General features: G+C 38.4%; 1 protein-coding gene and 1 long non-coding RNA gene across 5 annotated transcripts in view; one reads left to right on the top strand and one right to left on the bottom strand.

Annotated features, from left to right (window-relative positions):
- Nucleotides 1-23,170, top strand: part of LOC115512418 — a 78,877-nt gene extending 55,707 nt beyond the window's left edge. Inside the window, exons 2-3 of the long non-coding RNA XR_003968383.1 lie at nucleotides 21,369-21,473; nucleotides 22,768-23,170. This is a non-coding gene — a long non-coding RNA (uncharacterized LOC115512418). The remainder of the gene's footprint in view (nucleotides 1-21,368; nucleotides 21,474-22,767) is intronic.
- CLYBL (citramalyl-CoA lyase) overlaps nucleotides 1-27,502 on the bottom strand; it is a 250,637-nt gene that overhangs the window by 4,873 nt on the left and 218,262 nt on the right. For all 4 annotated transcript variants that reach the window (XM_030313425.1, XM_030313399.1, XM_030313406.1 and 1 more), the window contains exons 4-7: nucleotides 25,326-25,427; nucleotides 23,524-23,617; nucleotides 21,985-22,152; nucleotides 17,309-17,433 (exon numbers count right to left, since the gene is read on the bottom strand). In XM_030313425.1, coding sequence (XP_030169285.1) covers nucleotides 17,309-17,433; nucleotides 21,985-22,152; nucleotides 23,524-23,617; nucleotides 25,326-25,427 — 489 coding nt within the window. The remainder of the gene's footprint in view (nucleotides 1-17,308; nucleotides 17,434-21,984; nucleotides 22,153-23,523; nucleotides 23,618-25,325; nucleotides 25,428-27,502) is intronic.

Genomic DNA, 27,502 nt, shown 5'->3' with positions numbered 1-27,502 from the left:
TAGGAAAAGTTAGAGCTGGAGCCAATACCTGGGTTATCAGAACCTCAAGCCTTTATCAGAGACCCCCATATTAAGGTAACGAGGAAGTGTCTTTACTGCACCAAAGAAAGATTAAATGGACAGAAGGCAGTAAGCCCAGAATCTGAAGTTAATGTCTGGTTATTTGTGTTCTTTTAATCACTTCTTTTTGCCATTTACAATCACAACTCTTCTTAAGACTCCTTCCTTCCACCTGTTGGCAAGGATGCTGGTGGACTGGAGCCGTCATAATCCTTGCTGATGGTCCATCTGCATATACTGCCATCCATTGCTGGATTTCACAAGTACCACCTCTCAACAGTCAATGTTGTCATTATTCAGAAGTTCTGGAATGGCTCTTCTGGTCTCTCTGGAAACCCTTATCTCCCATAATTACAAGAGTTATACACGGAATGGAGATTTAAAAAGTGGCAGGGGATCCTTAGCAATGACTTTGGAATTTAGTTTTCAATCAAGAGAGATTTAAAAGCCAATGGGATTAGAGGTTTAACCAGTAGTACCTAACCTTCTCAGCCTTAGAATCTGATTCCTATGAACACCTGTGTTGGCCTAAAATCCTGTATCTGAAGTCATTTTCTAACCCTCTCGTTTTTACTATTTATATCTCCAGACTGACTTTTGCCTAATTTCATTCAGCCTAGAGCTAATTTTGGTCATCTCTGTGACCGTGATGAATTTTATGAATTCAATTAGAAGTTCCAGGGATGTTCCGTGGGTTAGAATAGCATGTGAAATCAGGGTGTGGGACTCATGCTGTTTTACAAGGCAATAGTCTAGTTTTCTCATTGGAGTAAGTGATGAAGACCGAAGGCCTCCTGGTTATCTGACCACCAAGTGGATTATGCCCCTGTAAAACAGCACATCAGTCCTGCTAAGGTTTAAATAATAGGCTGGAGAGATGAAATTAGAATAGATGCACATGAAATCAAAACAATGCACACAGAATCAAAATGACGGCCTTGGGCTTATGCCATGTTTCCCAAATCTGTTTGGGTTCCACATGCACATCAAAGACGCAAAGTATTTCATGGAGAGCCTTTCTTTTACAGTGGCAGATTTTGCTTGACTTCATTAAGCTTAAGCTGAAAAACAAAGTTCAAGATTTTTGTGCTTTGTTTTCTTTATCTCTGCAAATTGAGGACTTTAGTGTTAAGAATTAGTTTACCAAAATGAATACCGTCCTGCTTTCACATATTGACCTATAATATGGTTGGCTTTTTTAAAACATAAGGCTCTACATGTGAAATGTGAATGTCTGTTGGTCAGGATTTGGAAAAATGCAGTTTGTCAAAAGTTGCTTGGGTCTGTGGGGAGGGTTTGAAACAGTCCTTAATGAGTGATTATAGATAAATTTCCATTTCCCAGCCTGGTGCTTTCCTGAGAAATTAGCACACTATTTCAAAAAGTATAGAGAACCTCCATCAGCTTGAAGATTCAGACTCTCATTAGGTTTAAAATGCCTTTAATAGTAACTTATTCATAGTTAACCACTTGAACTACCTTACCGACTATAACAATAATAATAGCTGTAATTTTTTGAGCAGTTGCTAGATCAGAGACTATGTCAGAGACTTGACATGCTTTATTCAGGTACCACTCATAACAGTGTGAAGTGAATACTATTATGCAACCCCATTAAAAATTTCTTTCTCTTTTTAATTGTGGTAAAAACACATAAAATTTGTCATCTTAACCATTTTTAAACATACACTTTAGTAGTGTTAAGTATATTTGCATTGTTGTGCAACAGATCTCCAGAAATTTTCCATCCGGCAGAACTGAAACTCTGTCCCCATTGACAACTTACTCCCATCCCCAGCAGCCACTGTTCTATTTCATTTCTATTAAGTTTCATATCTATCTTCATTTTATAACTGAGGGAACTGGGGCACAAGGAACTTAAAAAACTTATAGATGCCTGCCCGGTGGCCAGTGAGTATAGGACTAGGATAACAGCTAGCTGTAGCTGGTCCAAAGCCTGTGCTCCAGGATTATACCTTAAGCTTATCGATTGCAAAGAATTATCCAGTTCTCCTGACCAACTGGATCAGATACATTGACAGGGATGGTAGGGGACGTGGCTTGTTAAAATGCATATAGGGTCTGATCCTATATGGTTTGATGCAGAAGGCTGGTGGGTGAAGGATTGGCCAGGAATCCTCTCATGGTTCTGACGCACATTCAAGTTAGAGAAGTTCGGTGTTTTAGTTCCCCTGCTTAAAAACAGGCTGGGGCACCTGGGTGGCACAGTCAGTTAAGCATCCAACTTCCACTCAGGTCATGATCTCACAGTTCATGGGTTCAAGCCCCCTGTTGGGCTCTGCGCTAACAGCTCAGAGCTTGGAGGCTACTTTGGATTCTGTCTCCCTCTGCCTTTCCCCCGCTTGTGTTTTCTCTCTCAAAAATAAAATTAAAAAAAAAGTGTGTGTGTGTGTGTGTCACACACACACACACACACATATAAAAGAAACAAGGCTGAGACACCTGGGTGGCTCAGTTAAGTGTCCCACTCTTGATTTTGGCTCAGGTCATGATTCACAGTTGTGGGTTTGAGCCCCAAGTCAGACTCTGTGCTGATAGTGTGGAGCCTGCTTGGGATTCTCTCTCAAAAATAAATAAATAAACTTTAAAAAAATTGTTATAAAAAAAGAAACAGGCCCACTTTGATATGGATACGATCTGATCTGTGCCCTCAAGGAGCAGTGTGCTGGGGGAGACAGGAAAGAGAAGAAGCAGGTGCCATAAAATGCAACAAGAATTAGAGAAAAGGCCACTGTGAAGAGCACAGAGAGATCTCTGGGTCTGAAGTGACTGCCCTTCTTATCCATTCAGGATCATGTTTGCCAGTTTGCACTATTCACACGGATACGATATTGTATACCTAGCACACGTCATGCATTTCCTGTTAGAGTTGCCATGGAGCGCTGTATGCAGTGGGCTTTTAGTCAACGATTACCTATTATTTGTTGTAATAAATCACTGGTCAGTCACTTTGGCACATTTTACTATACACATGTTTAGGGTTTCAGGCTCCTGGAAGTGAAGGACAGTATCACCTTAGCATGCATGTTATCTGCATAGCACAGAAAACAATAACCATTGGGCTAGCTATAGTTGTTTTTTTTTTAACTTTACTTATTTATTTTGAGAGAGAGAGACAGAGAGAGACAGAGAGAGCGCACGCGCACACGCATGAGTGGGGGAGGGGGAGAGGGTTGGAGAGACGGAATCCCAAGCAGGGTCTGCACTGTTAGCACATAGACCGGTGCGGGGCTGTAACTCATGAACCCATTAGATCAGGACCTGAGCTGAGATCAAGAGTCAGATGCTGAACTAATTGACTGCTATACCCAGGCACCCTGGGCTATAGTTTTTCTAACAACTCAGTCATTCCCTGTTGGTAAGGCAGGCACTGAGATAACATGAACTTTACCAGACCTGGAAGTTCTTCATGGGGGAGAATCTGACTTACAATTTGAAAGCAAAAGTGTTGATGATGATGGTGGTGTGATGACAACAGTGATCACATTTATAGGAAATATTCATTTTGATTTTTTTTTTTCAACGTTTTTTTTTTATTTTGGGACAGAGAGAGACAGAGCATGAACGGGGAGGGGCAGAGAGAGAGGGAGACACAGAATTGGAAACAGGCTCCAGGCTCCGAGCCATCAGCCCAGAGCCTGACGCGGGGCTCGAACTCACGGACCGCGAGATCGTGACCTGGCTGAAGTCGGACGCTTAACCGACTGCGCCACCCAGGCGCCCCATTTTGATTTTTTTTAATTAAAAAAATTTTTTTTAACGTTTATTCATTTTTGAGACAGAGAGAGACAGAGCATGAAGGGGGGAAGGTCAGAGAGAGAGGGAGACACAGAATCTGAAACAGGCTCCAGGCTCTGAGCTGTCAGCACAGAGCCTGACGCGGGGCTTGAACTCACGGACTGCGAGATCATGACCTGAGCCGAAGTCGGATGCCCAACCGACTGAGCCACCCAGGCGCCCCGACATTTTGATTTCTGGCACTTAACACTCGAGAATGTTTTCTCTAGAGTATTGAATCTTCTCTAGGGTAATTTACTAGAAATACAAATTGATCTAATTCTTTTCCTACTGACTTTATTTCCAAATCACATCTCTGAGCATCCAGGGAGCTCCCTCTGACATTCCAGTGATGGTGGTGCTCCACTGGCACAAGTGAGAACATTTGAGTACAGCTGTCACAGTCCTTCTTCCTGCATGACTCTAAGTCTAATGCCCAGTGAAACACTTACCTTGGCAGTTTCCAGTGAATTCCTAAAACTTTTGTCAGCCTTGGCCATTATGAAATTTTTCTTCAAGATCTTGGTTGTGCCCTCTATTTGCTTAAATCTTGGGAGGCCCAGCATGGCCTGTGATTAGCTCTTCCTCCCTCACAAAGTCAGCTGCTCCTCCCTACTCCTCAAAAAGGCAGAGGGTGATGCTCCATTGAGGTATTCTGACGGACACTGTTTCATTCTTCTTTCTTTCCAGTTTTTCAACCTATCACCCTGGAGAGTCCTTGGACAGGCCCTATTATGGCCTTGGTTTCCTCATGACTCAGTTATGACATTCCTTTAAGGATGTTAGTTTGGTTGCCAGGCACCCACAGCCCCATGGGGAGGTCTTACTGAGAGACTGCTGGGATACTTACTGGGAAGGAGCACCTTCCTAATTGGGATCATGTTGTTATCTTTCTAAAATACTGGACAGGATCATCCATTTGCTTAAACCTGGCTGTGGTTCCCTTTGGACTTACAAAATCAAGTGCAATCTCCTGACCAGGGCTCCCCATGAGGAGACTAGACCCTACCTCTGCTTTCAGCCTTGTCTCCTGCCAGTCTACCCACCTATCCACCCACACACTCACACTCTTCTGTACCTTTCCCATATGCTCTGTTCTCTGCTCTGAAGCACCTCTCCTTGTCTGTCCTGTACACTCTTCATCTTTCAAAATGTCAGATGTCATGTCTATGAAGCGTTTCCAGACTTCCCTGGTAGGACTGATCTCTCCTTCCTTTTTTTAAAATAAACTCTACACCCAACTTGGGGCTCAAACCCACCAACCTGAGTTCAAAACTCAAGGCTCCAGGCACCTGGCTGGCTCAGTCAGTAGAGCATGCAATTTTTGATCTTGGGGTCATGAGCTCAAGCCCCATATTGGATATAGAGCTCACTTAAAGAAAAAAAACAAAAAGAGTCACATGCTCTACTGACTGAGCCAGCCAGACACCCCTCACCTTCCTTTCTCTATACAGCTTCTCATTACAACCCTTGTCACACTCTATTGTAATGATCTGTTTACACTGCTATCTTTCTCAGTAAGCTGTGAGACTCTTGAGGGAAGGGGCCATGTCTCATACATCTTTGAATCCCCAGAACCCAGTACACAAAACATGGTTTCAAGTGGAGCTTGGCTCTTTGGTGGGGCTCAAGTTGGATGACTGAGGGGAGGGTGATAGGGGAAGATGCTATCTATCTTAACCATTTCTTCTCCTTCATCTGCAAGCATCTTTCTATGCCACATGACCTTCTCCTGGTCTGGTAATACCACTGGTAAGTTGGCTAACACTTGCTTAGACTCCAGTAGGACACAGTGACTTACCTCAACAAATGTGATCTTGGGTTGGGGTCAGGTTAACTCATGCATATGTCTTAACAGTTAAAGTGCAAGTAAGTCTGTCACATTTGTAGCACTTAAAGACTGAGGGGCTACAGAGAAACGGAGCCATCAAAATGGAGGTGGTCTTGCCAGAAAAGGACTTCAAGGAATAGGTACATTTAAAGTGAGGTTTTGGGGTGCTTGGGTGGTTCAGTCAGTTGAGTGTCCAACTCTTGATTTCGGCTCAAGTCATGATCCCAGGGTTGTGGGATTGAGCCCCGAGTGGGACCATGCTCAGCATGGAGCCTGCTTGGGATTCTCTCTCTCTCCCTCTCTCTCTCCCACCCCCCTGCCCCTGTCCTGTTTGTGCACATGTACTTCCTGTCTCACTCTGAAAAAAAAGTGTCAGGTTTAGAAGGTCAGGTATGCCAAAGGACCAAGGAGTGTGTGTGTGTGGGGGGGGGGGGCGCGAGGAGAGACTGGGAATAGCAAGTAGAGACAAACCAGTGGGGTTGGCTTTCTCTGTTCTGCAAGAGCCTTGCACGCTTCTGGTCACCAGTGATTCAACAAGTCAAGCAAAATGGAGGACCACAGTATGAGATACTGCATCTGTCTATGGCTGAATGGGATTCTCTAGCATTAGGAAAAGGAAGCCTAATCCAGCCAAATTAATAGGGATGACTGCTGGTTCTGTTACTCATTAGCTGCTTGACTTTCCATACGACAAGGCACAAGACAGCCTCTGCTTGATGAAGCTGGACTGGAACCCACTGGAATCCCTCTGTTCTTGCCACATGCCCTAGTAGACCCAACACTTGCTCCTTCTTGGACTCTGAGGGGAAAAGGCTGAACAACCTGTTCCTTTCCTTTATTCTGGGCATTTTCCCTCTAAGCGTGATCTGGGGATCCAACAATGGGAAAGCTAAGAGCTGGCCTGGTCCAGCTTTGTTTCTGAGTGGGACCATGGTAGATGGATTGACCTGGGCACCAGAGGAGGGTGCTGGAGTTAGGGGAAGGATGTTCATTCTCCCTTGAGGAGGAAATATGAAGATTCCTTCAGCAACTGTAGCCTATACTCTAGTTAACCATAGTCCTTAGAAAGCCTATAATATTCATTTCCAAACTAAAAATTGGAGGCATGCAATCTTATCAGGAAGACCCATTACAAAAAAAAAAGAGAGATTTTCATCAAATAGTACTTTATGATTTTACAAAACATTTCAAAGACATTTTCTCACTTGCAGGAGGGAGGGCATGGTACTTTCTGTTTTAGAGATGCAAAAGCCAGTTCAGATTTAGTTAACCTTTTCAAAGAAACTTATGGGAAGGATAGGACTAGAGCCTAAGGCTTACCACCTGAAATCCCAAACTCTTCTAAGTGGTGTACCCCAAAGTATGACTGGTAACAGCAGTACCTGAGATGATTAAAGAAAAATATTTAAATATAAAAAATTAATATATATTTGTTTTATATATTATATATTTAATTTTTTTATTTTGATGTGATTTATAAAAAAATAACTATCATATCTAAGCTTATTTCAGAGATATTATTACTCAGGATGAGGCTGAAAAAATGGTATATAGGTAAGGTGCAAATAAGCAAATATGTGAAAATGTAATTAAAAGCTAAAAAAAGTATTTAATGTTTATTTATTTTGAGAGAGAGAGAGCACACATGAGCAGGGGAGGGGCAGAAAGAGAGGGAGAGACAGAATCTCAAGCAGTCTCTGTGCTGTCTGTGCAGAACCCAACTCGGGGCTCCAATTCAAGAACCATGAGACCAAAACCTGAGGTGAAATCAAGAGACAGACGCTTAACCAACTGAGCCACCAGGTGCCCTGAAAATGTAAATTTAATAACTGAATTCAGGAACAACTGAAATATAACATGCTTCCATCCTGAGTTTCCACTTGACAGTTTTTACTATAATTATTATGACATCAGAAATACTGAAGAATATTTTCAGTGAGAAAAAATTCAATAATAAATATGTGAATGATATTTTAAGTTCTCAAAAAACCTAAAGCATTTGTAAGAAAGATTAAAGGGGATGACATTTGATCCTTGTATGTGCTTCTTAGTAACAGTAACCCTTTGCTTTATAGAAACACGTCTTTTAAAGTTGCCATTAAGGTAGTAAAAGAATATTTCTGAAGACTTGGAAAATAGAGAACATGTTTTTCTTATTTTAACACCTAAATTGTAGTGATAATTTGGTAGATATTTTAATAATATTTTGAATTAAAATTCAATAGCCAATTCCTGCAATAGCCAGAGAATTTTAGATGCTAACATAGTCTACATGAATTTCTAAGAGTTCAGCTGAATTCATTCAACACGGTCGACAATTCACATTGGGCTGATGGGTCATTACTACCAGTGCTGAGATTCTGACAGATGATATTCCATGGCCTTTGATGGGGAAGCCCTTTAAATGATTCCTAAGAATGTAATAGTTGGAATATCTGAAGAGGGGTTAGTTTTGAGCCAACTGGTGAATGCAGCAACAACTGCTTGGGAAGGCATCTCAGCTCCTGTCTCAGACACGGCCTTAGAAGGGGCATGGGGTGTCGGGGATCCTGCCTGCTGGACAGCCTATCAGATTTATTTTCCGATTTCTGAAAGGTGAAAAAGCCTGGAGAAGCTGCCTCCTTTCCTCCATCTTTTCCCGACTTGTACAAACTCTTGTAGTTCTCCGACCTGTACAAACTCTGAGCACAGAACCATCAGTGGGGTCTGGAAGGCAGTGCCCCTGGTGCTCCCCAGGGCACTTCTACCGGCCAGGTCAGTAGTGGCCCAAGAGGACACCAAGCATCACCTGTCCAGGTAGCCCCTCTGTGACTTTCCACCAAACAGAAATAGACAACTCTCCAGGATGGGTGTTCTGCGGTGGTATTCTGTAGCTGAAACAAAAAGTGCACACAGATACATACAGAGAAAGGGTCTTGCTTCTCTTGTTTAAGGCACCTTGGTGCAGAGGTTAGGAATATGGGCTTTTGGATCAGCTACACCTTGAACTCAAGCTTTGCCTTTTCCGAGCTGTGTGTGATCTGCAGCACACACTGTTACTTTTCTAAGCCTCAGTTTCTTCACCTGTAAAATGGGGATGATAATACCTCCCTTAGAAAATTGTCTTGAGAATTAAATAAAATAATGTATACAATGGCCTGTCACGCAACAGGCTCTCAGTACATGGGAGCTGCCACTGCTGCCACCACTACCATTCCTGTCACTGCTGCTGTGACTGTGTCCTCTCTGAGACTGCTGCCACTACCACAGCCAATGCTGTCACCTCTACCTGATTGCTATTGCCACCACCACAATCCCTGCTACTCCTGCCACTGCTATTGTTGGCTGGAGATGATTTAATTCCATTTATCACAGGTTCAGTGAAGTGTACAGTATTTGAATTATAACAGGATTTTACGTCTTCAGAGTAGCTTTGAGGATTCTGAGGGACATCAACATTCTGGAAGGTGCAATGAGCAGAGGCCAACTCATGCCTAAAGCTTCCCACCCCCTCCAAACATAAATCAGAGACTGAACTGTCACTTTAAGAAACTAGACTCAGGGGTGTGACAGAATTTGACACCTCATCAGTATTTGAAAACAAGTACATTTAAAAGAACTTAAAAGCTTAGAATATCAGCTGAGGAGATACTAATGAAATGCAGGTGACCTGATATTGGGAGCATCACTTACACTGGAGGAGGAGGTAAAACAGGACAGGGTTTCCAGCAACAGCAGGAGAAGGAAGAATACTGGCAAAGGCAAATGGCCCAATGCATTTATATAAAAAGGAGGAAACTCCCCGGAATGTGGAAACTGAGTGAATGTAAAATGAATAGATATCATTAACATTTTGCTTTTTAAAAAGGAAGCATGAAATCACTTAGCTTTAGCCCTGCATGGAAAATGGAAACACTTGTGTTATACTCCAGTAAGGTTATCTGGGGACTTTACCAACAGTTTTAGGAGGCTGGAGGAGAAAAGAAGAGACAGTGGAAGGCTTGCGAGATGAATTTGGCAGGGAAGACAGAGGTGACTGGACAGGAGGGAGGAGAGCAGAGGTGAATGTTTGGGTCAATTATCTTAATATGTCACGGGTCCCGAGTTGTCTATTTGCCCAGATGGAGGGTCTCAGTGGATTGGAGCCATTTTTACTACACAAACGGAAAGGGGAGACCAAAGGTGCCTTCGTTTTGAAAATTCTTCTCAGAGCCCACGAAATGTAGGCTGCAAGATGTATCTTTAAAAATATTCAGGCAGGATGATCAGATAGGGACAGACATGTCTTTATTTTAAATTATCTTTTGACAAGGAAATTTAGAAAAACCTGGCCAGGTATGCCACATGGAAAGCTACCTACTGAAATGAAAGTTGGATTTATAAGCATATTGCAATCTAAAGGAGTTTCCACATTTGCTAGCACATTCGAGGTCATACTTAATTTTCTGGATTTTTTTTTATAGCTTTATCAAGGTATAATTTGCATACCATAAAATTCACCCATTGTTAAGTGAATAATGGGTTGATTTTTAGTTAATTATGAAGAGCTCTGCAGCCATCATCTTCCTCTCAGATTTTTTTTAAACCAGAAATCTTACTTGAAAATAGTTTTATTTTTAACACTGAGTTAAACATGTAAACATTTTTATTTAATTTAGAATATTTTATGCCATATTTAAGCTGGTATTGCCTATGAGAAAAGCAGAGGGTGGAAGTCATTTTAAGGCAGCTTGTATCTAAGAGCAGTAATATTACACTTCTATTTTATAACCTGTGGGCTCATTCTTTCTTTGGAAAACACATCTACATGAACTAACATTAACTCAAAGTCACTTTAAACTTCAAAGATTTATTAAAATATCACTGAAGAACAATGATGAAATAACTGGTGAAAAGATTTTCTTCCAATTATTCTAGAAGTGAACAAAAGGTCAGTATGATATAAACTGTTAAAAGTACAGTGAATAATTTCTTTCTAGCACTGTCAGAAACTTGGAAACTAGTTTGCTAAATAGTATTTACTAAATGTATATTGTATACCTATTTCTGTCCAAAATGCTGTGGGGAGGTATGTGATTCAGCAAATAGAATTCCTTACTCCCTAGGGTGGTGGTGAGAAAGTTCCCTACTTTCTTTTCATTCAGGTCCACTAACCTAAAATGGAAAAAAAAATTGTAGAAACTCTTGATTTTTTTTAATAAAATAAAAATTCCCCTGCTTTTAATATAAAAAGATTTATAAAATTCCTTAATAAGTACAACAAAAAATTCAAAGAATGCTCTGAACTTCTTTACTATAATCAGGTAAAGGAGAGAAGGCAACAGATGGTCGTGGGGTATGGAGATGATGTGGTAAAGAGAGAGAAAGAAAAAGAGGAAAAAAAGGGAGAGAATCAAAAACAGATAAAGAAAAAGAAGAAAAAAGCAAGAATTCGTGGAAAGGAAAAACGAGGAAGGAACAGGAAAGCCATACATAGAATCACACACATATGGACCCACACACACAAAAAGAGAAATACTCTACGAGGAAAAAAAGAGAAATGTCCAAGGAGTAAAACCATCCTTTTCATGGCCCGTATTTGGATCTTGCAATTAAAGACGCTGAAAGCCATGGTGTGTTTGTGCAACCACAGGTGTAAGAACAGGACATTGGGAACCTGTCCTTCGAGCGAGATGAAACGAGGCTCAGGGCGAGATACGGCCTCTTTGCCAAAGGCTCCCAGTGTAGCTCGGAGAGTTTCCAATCTACACTGGGAGATAGAATGAAAGATGACTAATAGAACAGAACGGGGTGTGTGGTGATCAGAGCAGAAGTCTTTCTGGGGCAGGACAGAATTGGGAAGGAGGGCACCATGTGGGGAATGATGGCAGGGAGTGCTGGGAAGGCACACGGATACTCTTGCTCTTTCCCTCCTCATCAGTTTCTGCTCAGGCAAAAAAAAAAAAAAAAAAAAAAAAAAAAACGTATGACTAAGAAAAAGATACCAATGTGAACTAACCAAATTCACATTTTGTTTGTGACTGAATACTTTTAAGGTTCTGTCTGGTTTTGGTCATTAGCCTAGGGTCACCAGGACCCAAGTGAAACCTCAATGATGCCAACTATGTTCATATCTTTATTTATAAAGTTTGCCCTGAATTCTGGTTGGGGCTCTATCACCACCTTGGCTGTGAGTGACCTTGGGTAGCTTCTAAACCCTTGTTGAGTCTTAGTGTATTAAGTTGTAAACTGAAATAATTTAACTAGAAGATTTCTGAGATTTTATCCAACTAAAAGAATTATATTTTTAATTGAAATTGAGCAAAAAAAATTTCTTGAGACTATAAATCAGAATAGAAAATTTTTGATTAAAATATCCCTGAGAACATGCTATACATTAAGGTCGAAGCAAACAACTTTAAAAATCAGCAGATTTAACCTACATATACGATCTCTTATCCTCTAGTACTAAACCATTTGCCACTAAAACTGTGAAATAGGATCTATCAGCACCAGAACTGTATTGCCTTGATATACATGTTTAGATCTGCAATTTGTTGTGAATCATATATCAGCCTTGAAGTCCTCATTGGTAGACTATCAGCTTTTTAAAGAATTTGACTTTTTAAAGTCAAATCTATGGCATATAATTGTAAAAATATTAAATGAACAAGGAAATAAAGGGAGAAATGTAATAACTATGCATCTCAAAAGTAAGGTTATGTTCCTTCATCTTTCATTTTCACCAGACATCACTCGGTTCTGATTTTCGTATTCCTGCTTACAAATAAAGGGGGAAAGGCTGTGGGTGGTGGGACGCATGGGTGTGGGAGGGTACACTGTTGTCTATTAGTGGAATCAACCCTTTCAGCTGACAAAGACAACAACCAAATCTTTAGATGGTTTATTTGATCTGCGTGAAAGAGTGGCAGTGGGATTTCTGGCACTTGAATAAGCGGAAACAATATTTTTGGCTAGAGAGACTTCTGAGTTCTCTCAGGGAGTCTTCTAGAAGGCCATCTGGCCCAAACAGTATTTCTTTTGTAAAGCCCTGCATTTGGAAACACAAATGAAAGGTGTATAAGCTGCAATCAGATACCTACGAAAATAATTTGCTTTCAGTATGTGGAGGGGGGTGGGTATTATTCTTTGTAATTCTCTAGATGAAAAGACTCACATGAGGAAAAAAAATCTTTCTTTAATAAGATATAAATTCCCAATTTATATTCCAGCAGAGGGTTTGCTTATTAATGTAAACTTATTAATTTACATTATTTTCTCGCGAGTGAAAGTAGAATGTTTCGATGATGTTTACAGTTATTATGTCAAGTAGTGACCTTATTTTTGACCTTTTATAATTGTTAACTGAACCTAGATTTTAAAGGGGAACATTTCCTCTTCCTTGGTTTTTAGCCAGCTTGTGAAGCTGTAACAAATGAAAATAACGAAAAAGTTAGACGAAATCCTTCCAAAACCAAATGAAGCACCTATAATAATGATCTGAGTAAAACTGAAAATGACGCATAGCCGTATTTGTGGTAGGATACTGCAGAAACAGGAATATTCTAGCAAAGTATCTTTAAAATCTATCACATGTAATATACTTTGCTATTCTTTCACATTTTTTCTGTTAGAGTCTCCATTTATAAACGAATGGTAAATTCTTATATTAAGATATCTAGAATTACCTATTAATCATTTCCTTTAGCTGTCATTTTTTGCCCAAGAAGAAATGAATATGAAAAGAGAAAACATTTAGCACTGGGTTTATAATAGAGACATGAAAAAATATGCTATATCATAATATATGAATGTATACATATTGCATAAATATTTATATGTACTTAACATGTAAGTTACATATCATGACATAAACTAAATACTTGCTTGAGATGTTTTCATTTCAGTTATCCAATATTCATACTATGCACAATTTTTAGTTGATAAAAAAAGAACTGTCAAAATCATATTTTTAATAAGCAATTCTAAATTCAGTTCTGAATAGAGAATTTTCAAATAGTGGAATTGCCACTAATATGGAAAAAATAACAGAAACAAAATCAGCCTTTAAGAAAATCCTTTATAAATTTAAAGTAAATCACATGGAAAGTGATTTATCCTGGCTAAAGTTTCTACCAATAATTTGAAACTAAAATAATTAATGACATGAAGGTTGTATCTCAAAATATATTTTTCTGGAAGGACTGGAGAAAGACTCAAGTTTGATTAATATTGTGGACATATATCTCACGACTCATGTCTGCAAGTTAGACATATTTTAGCTTATGGGAATTAAAATAGGAGCATAGAGTATGTGAAATGTTTTAAGCTTTTCCAACAGATTTTTACAAGAAAGTTGAGCTTGTAATGTCAATCTATAGCCTAATTCCTATTCGTGGGGACTGTTGTGCCAGGCAAAATTCTTTAGCCTATAAATATCTATAGTTTCCTGAAACAAAGCAGTCACTAGTATCATTATCCCAAATGGTACCACTATGCTGAATGGTGACAGATTATATGAGCAGATTATTATTTTTTTAATGTAAAGTATTTTTTTTTTCAACGTTTATTTATTTTTGGGACAGAGAGAGACAGAGCATGAACGGGCGAGGGGCAGAAAGAGAGGGGGACACAGAATCGGAAACAGGCTCCAGGCTCTGAGCCATCAGCCCAGAGCCCGACGCGGGGCTCGAACTCACGGACCGCGAGATCGTGACCTGGCTGAAGTCGGACGCTTAACCGACTGCGCCACCCAGGCGCCCCTAATGTAAAGTATTTTTTACCTGACATTAGACTAAGGGGACATCTTCTAATTAAAATAAAACAACAAAAAATTCTGTGACACCAAACTGAACTCCAGTAAGTTACCTACTTGTGATCTAAGTATTCCCACAAATTTTGTTATTTGGAAGGGACAGAAGAAAAGGTAGAACTTTTATTTTTGATAATAATTATTATAGTTATGGAATAAGAATAATTATTATTACTATAGAAAACACAAATGAACCAGCATTACCTGTGGACTTCAGCTATGGCTTTGGTCTCAGGGCAGAATATAATTTAAATACAATTTAAGTAGAAGTAAAGCAAGGCAAAAATATATAATTTTGCTTTCTTGGGTCATTTCTACTTAAAAACATTACTTGAATGAAATTTTCATCCGAGTGGGGAAAAAAAGGTCTTTTGGAAATTTGTAACTGTCTCACTAGGACACAAACTATCAGTTTCCTGTAGTTGAGAGAGTCACCTGTGCTTTGGACAAAATATCTGAGGGTAGATGTTTTCACCAGTGATTCACATTTGAAATAAAACAGATTAGATGTTTGTTGGAAGCAATACTTTATACAATTGAGCAACCTATTTATACTAAATCTTTACAAACAGAACGCACATTATTTAAACCCCAAGACCCTTCAAGACCCAGAGTCACCTACCTGCAGACCCAATTTTTGTGACCAGCCAATTTATAGGCAAAGTGAAAGAAACATGCGAACAGGATAAAATAACCATATGTCCCCACTGGAAGCCCCATTACTTGAATCATTTAAACCTTGCTGGACAAAGCACCAGGAGAATTTGCTGTAGGAAACAAACAGCAATGGGGCAGAGAGGAAATGACCTAATAGTAAGTCTCCCTTCTGCTCTAATTTCTGAGGTTCTGTGTTCAGAAAAGCTGTCCTGTCACACTGTTGTGGAAGTTTATACTCCAACAAGAGAGCATTTCTTATTAAAAAAAAAAAAAAAGCCAGTTCAGAATTTAACATTTAAGTTGCCATCATCAAAAGGCAAGGACACTTTGGGACAATTTTGTTTGGGAACAATACTTTTAAGATATGATGGAAAAGTGTTTTTGCTTTCATTCAAGAACTGAAATGCCAGCAAAAGAGTATGTTTCTAGTTTGAATTTTGTTTGCTGGCTACCGAAATTTAGGGTAACCTCTCCCATACTCCTAGCTGCTTACAATACCAAGAGGCATCCTTTGATGTAATCCAATGTGAAAACCAGGGTACACCATTAACGGACACAGTGTTGACCCAGACTGGAACTCTGCTTGGTCTGCCATTTTGATGACCCATATCTTGCCTCAGTTTATTATTTCAGTAAGAAGTATTTATCACATGCATATTCTTAGCTGGCAGAAGGTACACACAGAGAGGTGTAGAACATTTAGTAAATGTGTGCACAGGCACAGGCAGGAGAGGGGAGTGGATGGAGTTATTGGTATGTATGAATGGAAAAGTACATGGCTCTTCTCTTAGGTAAATACTTATGTGTATTCATGGAGCACCTGGGTTTTGGAGTCAAGATATAGAAATGAACATAAAACACAAATGTCAGCTTCAAAATATTTTTCTATAAACTGCAGTGTTTTTCCAATAGCCACTCCTGATTTGAAATCAAAGAACACTGTCCTGAAATTGGTGTCAGTCCAAATGGGATGTTTCTAATATCACATATTTTGCCTTTGGATTTTAAGTGCAGGTTTGTGCAAAGATGAGCCTGTGAGTGTGTGAGGGTGAACGTGTGTGCAAGGTCAGAGCTGAAGGCAGGTATCCATAATGAGCGGAGGGAGTGACCCACTTAATACTGTTACCCTCATTTCCAAGTCCCGGGATTTTTAGGTGTTTTTACTGCCAGTGAAAAGTGTTAAGTGGTACCTCTCACACTGATGTCACCAGTTCACCACCCAGAGCCAGTTTTGTCTTTTTTTTTTTTTTTTTTTGTAAAGGGGACTGTTTAAGATTTAGAACCTTGGTAATGTTTCAACATTCTTTCTCTCCTAAGTACTTTTGCATCATAGGTATTAAAACTCCACTCCTTATGTAAATAACAAGGCCGAGTTCAGATATTACCTCTAGGATAGATTTATAAATGCAACTTTCCCCCCATTCTCTTAAAAAGAGTCAAACGGTATTACTGCAAATAACCTTTAAGATAATTAACTGACAATGCTGCGAGTAGCATAAAATCTTCCTTCAGGCGACACCTAATTTAAGTGTTACTGGCACAAAGTGGAGACAGATTGCGCATCACCACTGCAATATTTACATAGCAGAAACCCACAGAGCAGGAAACGCGAGGCTCAATGATGCACTAAATTAGGAACAACCGTACTCCGGCGTTAATTTGCTCTCCATTCTATCCAAATCTCAGGTCCAGAAATTGGTACAGGCACATATACAACCTCCCACTCTTAAATGACTCAACCGGAGGAGATTTTGGTACATTTTTGCCCCAAAATTAATATAACTTGGAATTTATTTCTTCTCTCCACAAGGACCATTTGATCAAACTGTGTTTATTTCATTACAACTTGCTCTCACTTTGATCTAAAATTATTTTCCTATGAATGTTGGTTGTATCTGAGTCTGTAGAGAAAAACTAAACAGACTTCTATTTTCTCAAAGGCTGCCAATATAGTTTATGAACAGAATAAACTATAGAGAGACTTGAGGGCCAGTTAGTGAAATATTCAGAAACATGGAAGGGCCAATTTACCTGAAGTGAATTTCTCACTGGTGAATGCTGTCCCCCTGCCCCCATAACTTACCCCTCTCAATGCAATGGTTTTTGAAACAAATGAAACAATATATTTTTTATATTTTTCCCCACGGTATTTTAAACACCAGTTTCACCCAAGGTATTAAGAAAACGTTTACCTTTCCTAATTGTTGATGTTCTTTAAAGGCAGCGATCAGTTCTTCAGCCCACTTAATCTTTTCAGGGGAAGGAGAAAACTGTTCCTGAACCACGGCAATTTGGTTAGGGTGTATCACCTGCTTACCTACAAGAAGATTAATAACACCAGAAACACAAAACAACAAACAGATGTTCAAACAAAATGTTTCAACCAGGAAAGCCTCCTAATGCCTCACAGACTGTACGCAAAATAACTAATATTTTACAACTTTTTAAAAAGAAAGGAACTGCAATCTGGCAGGCTTTTCCAGAATACCACATAAGAAACCTAGAAGAATGGGAATAATTGTGTTTCCTATCCTATAGAAATACCACCTTAGCGCAGATAATCTCTAATTTTTAGTTACAGGTGGGTAGACTGGCAGCTCGTTGGCTAATCCTTTGGCAGAAACTTTAAAGGATAATAATTGCAAATTAGAGTGATTATTTTGAGTTAAAGTATAAAAAAATGATATAACTCTTTCAAATTTTACAAGTTGTCTTTTGCTTATTTTGTATCATTTATCCCACCTGCCATGATTTCTTTTAGGAGCAGTCTGTTGGTTTTCATAAAGCTTACCAGAAGCAGATGTCAAATAGTGGCTTGTAATAACATATTTAATTTTCTTTCTTATAGATGAATACAGTGTGCCATTTCTAACCACCAACAGAAAACTGGATGTCAATGAAAATATTTTATTCAGTACAGTGACACAGAAGGCAAATTTGAACAGTGGTTCGGTCTCTAGATTACTCCGTTTTAAAATGTTTAAGTAAAAAAGTTACAGAAAGTTTCTCTACCCAAAAACATAACCAGATTTTCCCTTTTTTTTTAATAGAATGAAGACTCAATATTTCCTTATCAATATTTAGATACCCCAGAAGAAATCTTATCTCTGTAGTGATAGCTTTAAAAAAGCTTTCTGCTTCTTTCTTAAGTTTAAGGATCTTAAGTAAAAACATTACACAAACCTAAGACTCACAGGGTTCTATGAAATCATGAAGTCATTAAAAGAAACAACAATCAGGGAAGTATGCAATTGAATCAGGTCATTAATAAAATACAACATAATTTAATGATATAATAATGACAAGGTTATATTTTATTACATACATTATAAAGTTATGGACATATTTGGTTCTTTAAAAATGAATGTGCACTTAATGATAATTTGCTCTCCTAAATTTATTTGTCCATATATCAATTTGTTTTGCTTTTGAAATAGTTGTTTTAACATTTAGGCAGTACAAATTATACTCTTGATGTTTTTAAAAACGGTCAATTCCTGTTACTCTCATTATTTTATTGAATAGGAAAAAACCCAATATTTGTTTAAAAAAAATTTCTTAGTGTTTCAAGGAAAAGAGTTTAAATGAATAAATGTAACAGTATCTTTTCTTACAGTAGCAGAATTAGAACCCTTTCACATTGTTATTTCATTCTTATCTGTCAGCACACTAATACAACATTAAAACCCTATACAAATAAAGCTGCTTTAAATTATTTGAGGAATTGTGCTCGCTTCAGCAGCATATATACTAAAACTGAGGAATAATTTCAGGGAACAAATAATACCAGTGATGATAAATGAGAGCTTTTTTTAATAGTAGGTATTGCAATTATATTTAAGTAATCTAATTGTTGTTACAATATTATTAATAAAGGATATCAGTTCTGGTAGTCATTTTGTACTAATTGTTAGTCCTGAATTTTATAATTTATGTACATAATTTATAATGATGTGTTAAAAGCCAGATTTCACGGGAACTTCTTGGTACAGACACTACGACTTGAGGAGAAAAACAAACTAGAAATACTCTGAAACCATGGATGGCTTGCAAGTATCCATCTTTTAGGTAATGAGGGTAATTTTCAGATATGTGTTAAGTTTCAGAAATTTATGAACATCCATGTATGAAGTTATCTTTTGTCGATTCTTACATATCCCAACAACAGGACATCAGACTTTAATGTCATGTGGGAGTGAAGCAAATATTTTATACAGAAGAGCTGTTATTGGCAAGTTACTGAGGGTGCAAAATTGGAAGACATTAAAATTTATGACCATGAAATCCTTTTTACAGTACCACTTGATATATCGTGCTTTAAATCAATACCTGTCAAGTCTTTTAGGTGACTGTATGATGGTGTCATTTTTGTCTTCTACAAAAGACTGCAAAAAAGAAGAAAACCTACCGTGCTTCATATTTATAATCTTTCTTCTCAGCATGCAGGACTGGAATACCTGTGATGACTAAGTCAGCTGTTGAAGCTTTATTCCAAGATTTATTTTTGGCTTCTTTTTATAAAAATAATTCCTAATGGTAATAGCCACTTATAGAGCCAATGCATTGATTTAAAATCAATCTGCATGGACTGTGGCCCAGTGAAATAATGACTGCAGAAAAGAAACTATAACCTACTGTTTGCTGCGTGGCTAACTTTAAAAAAATACAACTCATTAAAAATAATACATAATTTTGAAAAGTACAGAAAATCCTTATGGCACAGACTGTCCCTTATCAGCGTTACAGATATCACAATACTTCCACTTGATTTGAAAACTTTCAGCCACTTGTTTCAGATAGAGTATTTCCCCTTCCTTCTGTCCCTCCTTCCTTCCTCACTGTCCTCCCTTGCTGTGCAAAGCCCAAGTTATGGCAATTAAATGACAAATAATTAGGACAAACAGATCAGAACTGGGTCTAAAATACTCAAAGAAAGCCCTTATTGTTTAAAAATACTACAAGTAATCTCATATCTTATAATCAGACTAATTACCTTTTATTGGTATGTAGAAATATAATTGGGACAACAAAGCCCTTCTTTCTAAAAATTGCAAAATGGTTATGAAGTGTAGCTCCCCACTTTACTGACTTGTTCACTTGCATATATAATGGGCACTGTACCCTCTGTGCCTCCCCATTCTCCCCCTGCTTCCATTTGTGTGTGTGTGTGTGATTTAATACTCCCTGTTGTTGAGAAACAATAGTGCCAAGCCCGTAAGCTCCTCACGCTGAGTTGGGCACAGTCTAGAAATTTAAATCTGATTTGAAGTAACTTGTCTTCTGCGATTGAATTAGGGACCAATTTAATTCAGTCCTGTTTCTTGGAGAAATTCTCAAACTCCTTTACAAGTTCTGGAGCAAACATTTACCCCAGAGGTAGCTAAGGACACCCAGGTTATACGGAATGATGGTAACACAGGCCAGCATCAATTCAGTGTTTTCAAAAAAAATTTTTTTTATTGAATTAGTGCCCATTTCACAGCAACATCTGGCTGCTTGGCAGCCAGTGCTACACATTTTAGACCAACAACATCGAGGTCTATTAGATAGATTTCATGGAGCGTTTCTCCAACTTTTCCATTTGGGCTATTCCTAACTGGTCATTGGAAAGAGGCAGGTGTAACACACCACAGAGACAAGGACAACCTCAGGGCTGGGGTAGAGGGACTCTTTCTTTCTTAGTCACTATTAAATGTAGGGAGAATTCATTTATTAATAGTTCAGATGATTGGAAACTATTTCTCTAGAAGAGATCACATTCGTTTATTAAACAAATTTGGTGGTGGAATCACATTTTATTTTGACTCTTCATGTTAAAAACAAAAACAAATGTCAGAGCTTCATTTAATTCTAATGTAACATTAACATTGTTTCTTAAGTTGTTTAATTTTATTTGGGGTTAAACCACCATCCATTAAGAGATCTTTTACATTGAAGGTCACTGTATGAAATATTTATCTCCATAATCCCTAACTGGCTGCATTTCAAAAATATTTACAAAAGGGATAGTAAGGATGTTTGTCTCTTTTCCTTCTTATCTGGGTTCATTTCAGATCATGATAGTCTTATAACTTGCAGCAGCAGAAGAAATAAGAATAAAAGAGCTTACGGTGTTTCTTATCCGCAGTTGCGTGTGTGTGTGTGTGTGTGAGTGAACACAACTGCAGACATGTGTTTGTGTGTAGAATCCTACTGTGGTTTTGAAAAAAATGGATTTCTATTGCAAAAACACAATTTTCGGTTGCTCTCCAGACTCCTGGGGATCTGAGTGATCGGACATAGCAATCAAGAGATATCTGCCTGCGCTCCAGGATGGGATTGCAGGGGACCCACTGATCTGAGTGCCAGCCAATGCCTGTAGGTATCGTCAGGTGCAGAGACACGTACTGGGAGGTGGGACAGAAGGAAGGGGCTTGAAGTGGCAGGAGAATATAAAAGTAAAAAAAAAAAAAATCAAAGAAGATATCACTGTTGTTTTTCAGAAATGAATTAATATTTTGAACGTTGGAGGAAAATTTTCTTCTATCCATCAACCCAAGTTCTTATGGCAATTCCCTTAAAAACACTTCTGTAATAGCTTCATCCCTCCCTGAGGGTCAGCAAAAACAAAATACTTAAGAGAAAAAGTGGTAACTAATGTAAAGAGAAAATAAAACGAGTGCTTTGTTTTTTGACTTGCGGAGCCAAAGGAAACCATGACCATTTATATAGCAGGATCTTGCCCTAGATGGTTTTTTCACACGCCAGATAGAATAAGTATAAGAGACATGTGGCTGCAACAGAAACATGACTTTCTGGTTATAGTTCTACCTTTATGGAGTGTTTGTGAATTTAGATACTGCTTCTAAGATGTCATCAAGAGTCATACCGGTAAACCCCATTGCGGCTCCTTCCCTGGACTGCCTGAGGAGCCCCTCTCCGTCTCGAAAGTCGATGTACACCAGATCTATGGCCTGCAGACTGAAGGCCTTCGCTATAACAATAATCTTTTGTCGGGCGTACAGAATATCTTGGGCTTCTTTACCACTTGTTGCACCTGAAATGGGATGTTGACAGCAAAGGGAGACATTAACTCTGGAAACCAAACCCAGCCATCTATTGTAGAAACTCCCTTTGTAAAGGCATGTATGTCATCATGGGAATTGCTCCCCAGCAAAACCATGATTCTAGTATAGACGAAGAAAGGGATATGTGGATGCAGAATTAAATTTCATATGTGTCTATTTCTCTTGGAAGGCATCATTCAGTGTCATTACTTGTGTGTGGAGTAAGAAAAGGCCCCTCTTGTATCTCAGGAGATAGAATCACAAATGATGGGTCCCAAATTACTTCTGATATATTTTTTCCTTCTTGCCATTGCTTGGAAAGTATCAATCCAAAGACCGCACCACAAAAGGTGGCCGAGTGGCTGTGCAAGGAAATGGTTAACTTCTCTCACCGAGCACAGAAATTTGCGTGCTGTGGTTGCAGTGCCCTGCCATAACTAAGGTTCTGAGCCAAATAGAGCAGCTTCAGGGTTTGGACGAAGAACTTGGGGAAACGGAAGGGCACTCATTTTGAAAGAGGCAGAAAGTGTCCGCTGAACTGTCGGAAACACAAAAGTCTCCTGGAAAGGCTGGTATTAAAATAAGTTCCTTTTCTTTCACCCTAGGAGCGGGTGTGTATGGAGTATCACTGTTTCTATTTGGACCGTGACACTGCTCAGGGAAAGCGCCAGTATTGAGGCCACTGGAACTGTGGTTCTGCAAATGCTTTGTGGCCTTGGCCTCTTTTCTAGGTATGTCCACAGTCTCTAGTTATCCCTGTACCCAGACCAGAGGCATACTACCCAACGGATGGGGAAGATCAGTGGAAACTAGCATGCTATCTCAATAAATGTTTAATAAGAAGAGTTCCGAAATATACTTTAGGAGGAATTTAGGATCTATTTTAAATAATATTTGCATACTACATTTAGTGTAGAAAATGATTCATTAAAGCAAATGTGAAATTGCTTTAAATTTGTGTTAGAAGCCTAGACAGCCCTCATACTGATGTGAAAATAAAATATTTAAGCAATGGAGAGGTTGTTCATATATTATTATGTACAAAGTAGATGTCATATGTTCCTGAACCACATCTGAGGTTGCAACAGGCTTTTTATTATTTCATACATGAACAGAAGTAATAATGTAGTGTTCTGGAAGCAGGACAGCTATGAGGGGCCCTAAATTATCAGAAAGTATTGCCCATTCAGCTGAACAACCATTGTCATGGTTGGTAAATATATATTGTCATGTAAATGTCCATTCATGAAGGGGCAAAGAAAAAATACATCCATCCATACACACACGCACGCACACACACATGCACGCACACATGCATGCACATATAGAGACTGAAAAAGAGAGAGAGAGAAATGTGATACCTATGCTGGCTCGAAAGTCTTCTCCTCCAAAAACAACAGCATCTAGGAAAAGACCCACTTGAGGTCCGGTCTTTAGTGCTTCTTCACACACGGTCTGTGAAGGAAAATAACAGAACCAAATCTCACAGAAGTGAACAGTTTGGAGAGAAGCAGCCTGATGTATTTAAGTGACAGAAAGATCCAACTCTTCACACAGTTTGGCTGAAAGCAAACTAGCAGCCCTAAAAATGTAGTCCAAATTCACTTCTTTTCAAAGGCATTTAATTTGTCAAGATGAGTATGTTGTATAGATTTGCTTTCCTTAATGGACTGTAGGAATATAGTTATAAATGTATTTTAATATAATATTCAAATCGTAGTTCATCTAATTTCTAGAGAAACTTTGAATTAACTCATTTTGATTGTACTATAAATTATTTCTGCTTTTCCAAAATTCATTCTTGCTTTAAGAGACTCTCAAACAATAAACATAAAACATAACAAGAATTTTTAAATCAAATTCACTGGATTATTTGCATTAGGATCAGGATTTCTTAGTAAATGGCCTCAGGACTAAAGACATACAAAAATCTACAATTCCAAAGGGGAAAATAAAAATGCAACAAGACATCCAAGATGTATTAATTAGCAACTTCCATATTTCTATGTGAAAATAAAGATTAATAACATTTGTCATAGCTGGAACTGAATTAACAAAGGTGGAGATTCAGCATGTGGGTGGGGAAGACATGAAAATGGGGTGAGCACACTGTTGATTAATTTCAGAGGCTGTAAGTGCTCTAAGTACACTATGGCATATAATGGTACAACAGAGTTTAGAATTCAATCATTGTATGAATCTAGTTGCATCTAAGGGATATGCTTTGATTGTATCTCAGAACTGTGGGGCAGGCTGGAAGAATCTGTGGTCAGTGGTGTAAACACGCTGATCATGAGGCTGGAAGCGGCTCCCAAGCATGTGCCCCTTGGCCCTCCTGCAAGGTCCAGTAGGTCTCAAAGTTTCCTCTCAGAGCGTTTACTCCCATATTATCTAAGGCAGTTCAACTATCTTTTTTCTTTGTTTTTAGGGACTTCTTCCCTCCTGCCCTCTGAAACGGGGTGCTACATTGATGTTAACAAGTCAGGTGAAATGGGAGGCATATTTTGGAAAACGGTTTAAATGATCAGTGATAAAAGGGAGGAAACAAGGTAGCCATGAAATTGTTAAGGCAAATTGTTTAAGGCAGCTTAAACAATGCTGGAAAACCCCTGGCTCAGCTAATCTTCCTGAATGTGTACTGGGAAATTCTTTATGTTCTAATGTGGCAAACTGAAATAATATACTACAACTTACTGGTGTATACTAGCCTACAAATAGCAATCTTATATGCTAGACATTATGGCTAACGTTGCTACAAAGAGGCCAGAAAATTTCCCAATAGAAGGCAATTGTATACAAAAGAATAATTGAAAGTTAATTCATAAGGGCAACAAAATACATTTTCATGTACATTTTATGTATAAATATAGTAATTCAAAGCATATGTTTATATATGTTTATTTAATTAAAATAAGAATATATAGACATTTCATTTAAATATTTAGGTCTGGGAAGTTTTCCCTTGCTACTTGACCAATCTCTTTGTCTTCTAAGATGCTCACAGCCTGATTTTGGATTATTATAGGCAATAAATGGTGCTCAAGGTTTACTTTGCTTTAAAAATATTTCTAGAATAATAGTTTAAGTAGATGTCAAGAGAACAGAAGTTCTCTTTAGGTAGTAAATAAAATACTAACTTATTAGTCACATTATGTTTTCTTACCTTAAAATTGAGCAAACCCATTGCAGTTTCCACAAAAGGGATTAAATTCATAGGTTGTTCAAGTTTTCGGCCTTTTAAGTAGAATGAAAATTTGTCTGAAAACTAAAACCAAAAGTGTCATAGGTGATTAGTAGGGGAAAAAAATGTACAATCACTAAAATGTTAGTCACAAAAGTAGTATTCAAGTCTTTGGCCTAAGGAAGTAATATCCCAGCTTATTTCGTACACAAAAAAAGAATTAAAACAGAACAAAACAAAACAAAAACAGGAGGAAAGACCAAAGGAAAAAGGTAACAAAGTTCCCACCAAACTGAATAGTAAAACTTCAAGCATTCTAATTTTTTTCCCCCCTAAAGGAGTAATTTGAGGCCTAGGAGTTAGAAGTGGAAAGAGAGATTCTGGAGTTTAAATGCTTTTCTTAAAAACATATTTGCTTAAGACCTCTAGCCTTCACTTCGTTAAATGCAAATGGTAGGCCCCCAAAACAGCAAAGTGTTGCTCTACCTGCCTTTCTGTTTTTGTTTTGGACCAGGCACTGACATCAGTGTAACTGTTCAGCAGCCTTCTGCGTGGCACCCACATTATTCATTATAGCACCATTATCCTTTGTTCAGAAGGTTTTTCTTCATAATTTTTTAGCTTACCTAGGAAGACCTTAAAAAGGAAGTTTAATTCTTTGAAGACCAAAGCTCGCCAATTTTTTCCATGAGACCAGTTCACAGCTAGCTCTGTGCTGCCAGTGGGGTAGCCCAAATTCCAAAATCTATCATCTGGAAACATACAAAAGCTCTTGCACAGATCTCCACCACCACCACCCCCCCCTTTCAAAAGGAAAAAAAAAAAAACCCACCACACTCTAAATTGTAAATCTATTATGTCTATCTAGATCTAATAAGATGTGGGGAGATAAAAAAAAACACACAGGTATGACAAAGATATTTTTGTAAATAAAGATGAAAACATATATATCCATTTTAAATTTAAGGAATATTCAGCCATTAATGGATATCAAAGGAAAAGGGAATTTTAATCATCTCTCCATTCAGTCTCAGTTGGGTAAATCATATCTAAGAGATTTGCATAAATATAAACCATCAAAGACTTTTCATCTTCAAAGGGGGTTTCAAGACCCTATAAGCTTTGTACTGTAATCATCGGAGGTCACCACCCTGCAGGAATAGGGCTGCTATGGCAACATAAAAAAACTAATGCTTAAGGCTTAGCATAATATTCTGACTAATAGAAAGGAAACTCATTTTAAAAGCTGGCAGCCTATTTACCAGAAGCAGGATTAGAGGTGTTATTTCCCCTTTTAGCTGCCCCCTCCTTGCTTGTGCAGCACCCCCCCCCCTCTAAAAAATCTAATCACTGGGATCTTTAAAAAGCTTTTGAGCAATTTGCAGTAACTTTACAATTAGGCTAAAATAAATCACAGCTTTCAGTAATGAAGAATTATTCCCAGTTGCTCCACGGCTCCTCCCCTCCTCAGACACCATCATCGTCACCTCCTTAGTAACTTTTCAAGGGAAGGAATAACTCAACCAAAATAGCAAGAAAGAGGGCTACAATTGAAGGAGACAAAATGGATAATATTCCATGTAAATGAAAAGAAAACATAATTTATGTCACATTTAAGCTAGAAAATGGGTAATGAAATATTAGTGGTTCTGGGGTTATATATGCACTGGAGGAACTTTTTTCCTCATTAAAAAAAAAAAAGAAGAAGAAGAAACTTGCAACATTACTTGCCCCATTCTTTGTGATCACAGTTATAACTACAAAAATCATAAAGTTTAAAACTAGTTAAATACTTTATGTTTCCTGTTCTTACAAAAAAATCTCTAATGCTTTTTTGTTTTTAAGCCAATAGGGGCATTTGAACATTAAATATTCTAGCCCATTCTCCTTCTCCTCCTCCCCTTCTTTCTTAAAAAATTGCATTAAGTACTGACACAAAAGGTAACTAGTGGAGAAGTTTCAATTAATTTTTTCAAAAGGAGACGATTAAATGTTTCCGGCCTGGTAAAGTGTTCATTTCAGTGAGGTGGAGGGGAAGGGGGAGGGGGGTGGAGGAAAAGAAGGGGAAAAAATCACAAAGAGATTGGGGAGGAGATGAAGTAGCAGGGCTCAGCAATTCTTTCAATTCCAGTGCACACCCAATAGTGTGTTGGAAGAAT

The sequence above is a fragment of the Lynx canadensis genome, chromosome A1 (genome assembly GCF_007474595.2).
Source record: "Lynx canadensis isolate LIC74 chromosome A1, mLynCan4.pri.v2, whole genome shotgun sequence".
NCBI classification, from domain to species: Eukaryota; Metazoa; Chordata; class Mammalia; order Carnivora; family Felidae; genus Lynx; species Lynx canadensis.
Note: the sequence above shows the minus strand (reverse complement) of the source record. Positions and strands in the feature narration are given on the sequence as shown.